This window comes from Eurytemora carolleeae, unplaced genomic scaffold (assembly GCF_000591075.1).
Source record: "Eurytemora carolleeae unplaced genomic scaffold, Eaff_2.0 scaffold5, whole genome shotgun sequence".
Classification (NCBI taxonomy): Eukaryota; Metazoa; Arthropoda; class Copepoda; order Calanoida; family Temoridae; genus Eurytemora; species Eurytemora carolleeae.
This window is the reverse complement of record NW_019396741.1, coordinates 229,182-233,880: the sequence shown is the minus strand read 5'-3', so window position 1 is coordinate 233,880 and position 4,699 is coordinate 229,182. Positions and strand designations below refer to the sequence as shown.

Here is a 4,699-nt window from a genome sequence, read left to right as displayed (position 1 = left end):
TCTTATTTTTCTTTCACACAATGCTTTCTACCACACATAATTTCCAAGCACACAATGCTCTACCACACAACGCTTTCTACCACACAATGTTTTCGACCACAAAATGTTTTCTACACAAATATTGCCTTACAAACCTAAGACCTTTTCCTCCATAAACGTCCCTGAACCAGATCATTGGTCAAAATATATTTTTTTAGAAATCCTCAGAAGTGGTTGAGAAATTCCACAGTTAAAAATTAAACATTATCAGTAGTCTGCAGTCAGTCAATACCTGTATCCGAAAATGTCTTACAAATTACACTCGTAATTCTAATATTGGGCTAAGGCCTAGGGGAAATTTTGTTGTAACTAGTAAGGAAAATTATAACTTATATCTAAAGTAATGCAGATTTGGTTAATTCTTCATGAAACCCTAATGAATATAATGAAATGTTTCTAAACATCTATATATAAATTTAGACTGTCTGTCTGGGTGTTTGTTTGTATCCAATAAACGTCTAAACGGCTTAACCAATCGGGCCAACATATTTTGTGGGATCTCACGTGACCCCAGGTATGGTTTATGAATGATCTAAATTAAAAAATGTGTGTTTAAAATTTCTTTATTTTTGCAAAAATTTTGAAAATGCGCGAAAAAATATAATGGAATACGCAAACTTATTTGTTTTTGTTTTATAATGTACAAAGAGAAGATGCTCACAGATAAAGCCACAGTTGAAAGTTGAAATAGAAGATGGGCGCGAAGCGCTCTAAATGCCTGAATAATCTATATTTGTTATTATTCAGAGATAATAGATGGAAATTATGTCAACAACGTCAATCAGAATATAATTTAGCTAATGCTTTTAGAAAAACATATTTACAAAATTACCCTCTAGCCTGTAACCATTATATCCAAGATCCAGGTAAAAACCAATTAGATCAATGATTCTCAAGTTCTATATATAGTTTTTAGCTTTAGTGTTTTCCATTGTTCAAGAATTCTTCAGTTTATTGAGGTACGACCCCATGATGATTAATTCCTGAATTTTCCTGAATGTTCTAGAAGTATTGTAGATCAATGATCCGGCCTGCCATGCTATCAAGAATTTTTGCTCTCTTGTTCTCTAGGATTTAGCTGGACTTTAAGACCTCAATAAAGATTCAACCATCATCCTCTAGATCAATAATTCAGAAGTCCTGGCCAGAATCCTTGCCCTCCAGTGATCTAGGATTCAGCTTTTGTACGATTCAACTCATATAGATTCCTTCGTCCTTTGATCCTGCATTTCCAGCAAGAAGCATTGCTCTATAATAACACCTCCTAGTGCTCTAGTATTTAGCTATCGAAAGGTTCGCCTCTCAGAAGGATTCTTTAGATCAATCTGCCATGTAAAGAAGAATTTGTGCTCCCTAGTTCTTAAGGATTCAGTTCCTGCAAGGTCCACCCCATAAAGGTTCCTCTTTTGTCCTCCAGATCAATGATCCAGCAATTCTGACCAGAAGCCTTGCTCTCTAGGATTTAGCTCCTGTATGGTTCACCTCATAAAGATTCCTCTATCAAGTTGTCATCTAGAACAATTATCTTGCATTTCCAGCCAGAAGCTTTGCTCTATAGCACTCTAAGATTAAGCTTCCATAAAGATTCCTCCATTGTTCTCTATATCAATGATCTAGCAGTCCTGGCAGGAAGTCTGGCTCTGTGGTGATCTAGGATTTAGCTCCTGTACAGTTTAGCCCATAAAGATTCCTCCTTTGTCCTCTAGATCAATGATCTGGCAGTCCTGGCAGGAAGTCTGGCTCAGCTCTGTGGGGATCTAGGATTTAGCTCCTGTACAGTTTACCCCACAAAGATTCCTCCATCATCTTCCAGATCAATGATCCTGCAGTTCTGACCAGAAACATTGTGTCCTAGTGCTCTAGGATTCAGCTCCTGCAAGGGGTATGCTGGCAGAGGCAAGGGACCAACACCATTTGGATTTCTGCATCTATTCCATAGAGAAAGGTTTAGAATGAAAATGTATGTGAACTCATTTTCTTTGATTATGTACAATGCTAAGGCAGCAAGGTCCACAATAATTATAAAAAAGGTTGATTTCACATCAAAATCATAAATTGGTAGGAACTGAAACATTCCTACAATACCAACAAAACCTGCAACAAAGGTAATCCCAATTGTCACGGTTTTAACACGGAAATTCTGAAATAAGTTCTCATCTGCATTTCGGAACATAAATGTCAGGATGATGTTAGAACTTATAAAGACAGTAAGGTATGTGATGCCCATGATGATATTTCCTAGTGTGACATAGTCCTGTTCTTCTGTAGGGGGACATCTACTTGCAAATGATTCAGATGCATGAACAGTCCCTGAAAAAAAGACAACTTATCCTATCAATCCAAAATGCTTTCACTAGAAATATAGACACATATCAACCCAAGTTATGCTACAGACAGAATCAGTGGATCCCAGACCTTTACCAATGATTGAGTAAGGGATGCCTATATCTCAAGCATTTTTTGCTATTTAAGTTAAAGGGTTGAGAAAGCTGAGTACTGAAATACTTGAATGCTGAGTCAGATCAGAACTAAAAAGAGTGTAATTCCAGATGGCTTTTAAAACAAAGCAAGACCAGACTTTAGTTCACAAATATTTCTAGTTACCGCGTTTGATGTCTACCACCAGAAATCCAAGATAAGTTAGAATTGCCAATGGAAGGGAACAGTAGTAGCAGTTCCTTGCCATTTTCTCCTGATCAAACTCCATGATCCAATCATTCTAAACAATAAAATTGAAATCAAATATGAAAAAATAATTTTTCACTATAAGATATTATGTCAATTCATCTACATGATTTTAGATTAACAATTACAATTCATATCGCCCATCAACGAGGGAGGTGCATAGTCATCATGAGTTCTGAAAACAACCTCTGGAGCCTCTAGATTCACAGAACTACCTCCTAGCTAATCAAAATCATCCCAGTGCCTCAGGCAAGGTCTCTAAGCCCCCGCAATTCTTACTCCACGTCCAACATTCTTGTCTCCAATAACATATATTTAGCGTTTACATCCACCAAAAACATTTTTTTTCAATGAATCTCAACAAGATCAAAAAATAATAAAACACAATAAGCACAAATTTAAATATTTCACAAAAACTATTATGTTTTGTGAATTGGTGCTTATATACAGGGTGTCCCAAAAAACATGGGAATTCAGTGACGAATTCGATATCGTCTTTTCAAATAATTCTTCGATTTTGTATAGTGATACCTACTGAGAAAGCTGTAATCTGTAAGAGTTTCGTCTGCTATGTTTACATTTTGTTTGTTTATGTTTTGACTGCAACCGGTTGTACTTAGTAAAACAAGAAAATTACAGTATACAAACAGAGTGAACTTGTCCGTATTCACTGTTCATCTTGCAGAGACATTATAGACACATCTTTACAGTTTTCTATATAAAGCTGCAATTGTTTCGCACAAGTTTAAGAATTGGTGAAATTTAGAAAAACAAAATAAAAGAAGATTTAGTCTCAATTAAAGTGGGCTTTTTAAGACAAATTGTTTGTGTTTTTTTGGTCATGTTGAGATTTTCAAAAAAAAAAGGTTTTATGGTGGATGTAAAAGCTAAATATATGTTATTATTGGAGATAAGAATGCTGGATGTGGAGTTAGAGTTGCGGAGGCAATTGTGCGAATCTGGAGACTCCAAAGGTTATTTTGAGGTGCTCATGCCAGCTCTGCATCCCCACCCTCTGCCAACTAAAGCTTTTGGCTGAAAATATAAATAATTAGAGGATATTAAAACTAAAACCTTGTAAATCAAGATGAGTCTGAATGTTGAAACGCACAGGAAGAGATCACCAGTGAGGCTAGAACACACAATTGCAGAATATCTGATGGTTTTGCAGACTATTAGAGGTAAGGGTCCCAGGATACTGCTCCACATTATCATTAGGCTCTTAAATTATTATCATTTTAATATCTTTTAAATAAGAATAACATATAATTCTGTAATTTCATGAAGATAATTTTAATTGTCTTAAAGCAGAATCTGATCCGGTTTATTTTATTGGCAATCAAAAACAAAATGAATTTTGATATTTGAATTGAAAAAGCACCAAAAAACTGCAATTCATAACAATGTGTATACGTTGGCTCTTACAATGCATTTTAAAAGAAAAAAAAATCAAAAAAGTAAATGTATATGGATTGTTCAGTTGAATTAAATGTCATTAACTTTGCTTTAACGTTTAAATCCTTTACCCATATGTAGATGTGACATATCAGTAACTCTGTTATCCGCTTGTTGAGAAAGATGTTGATGTTCATCCTGTGATCTTCAATACTGTTGAAGAAGCAGCGAAGAACCCAGAAGAGGAAACTACTGATGATCAAGAGGATTGTCAGAATGAGGAAAACTCCTGGATATTCACCAAGCTTACTCTCTACTGTATAGTTTCTGCAGTTCCAGTATTCCTCCATTGTTCAATCCTAAGGAAAATTTTTTTTTGAATTTTTATTGATTTTTTTTTGTCAAAACATTATAGGTCTAATATGAGACCATAGGAAGAATATCATCTTTTTTCAAATTCATAGGGATGAATAGTTGCATAGTTTTATGAGCATGATATATCCAATTGTTTATGTTATGAGACATATATATAAATAGCATATACATGTAGATTGAAGAATTCATAGGTTTATGAAGAGAA

General features: G+C 34.9%; 1 protein-coding gene across 1 annotated transcript; it reads right to left on the bottom strand.

Annotated features, from left to right (window-relative positions):
- Positions 1-707: 707 nt before the first annotated feature.
- On the bottom strand, positions 708-4,469 carry LOC111708061 (uncharacterized). The gene is made up of 4 exons (XM_023481312.1): positions 4,251-4,469; positions 3,799-3,945; positions 2,644-2,758; positions 708-2,349 (listed from the first exon to the last, which is right to left on the bottom strand). The coding sequence occupies exons 1-4, from the start codon at positions 4,467-4,469 to the stop codon at positions 1,820-1,822; spliced, it is 1,011 nt and encodes a 336-aa protein (XP_023337080.1). The 3' UTR covers positions 708-1,819.
- Between the last annotated feature and the right edge of the window lie 230 nt (positions 4,470-4,699).

Excerpts from the sequence above, each read along its gene's own strand:
- LOC111708061 (XM_023481312.1), bottom strand. The coding sequence starts at position 4,469 with ATGGAGGAATACTGGAACTGCAGAAACTATACAGTAGAGAGTAAGCTT. Across the intron at positions 2,759-3,798 it reads GACTCATCTTGATTTACAAG|AATGATTGGATCATGGAGTT; the intron begins GTTTTAGTTTTA and ends TTTATTGTTTAG. Across the intron at positions 2,350-2,643 it reads GGTGGTAGACATCAAACGCG|GGACTGTTCATGCATCTGAA; the intron begins GTAACTAGAAAT and ends TCTTTTTTTCAG.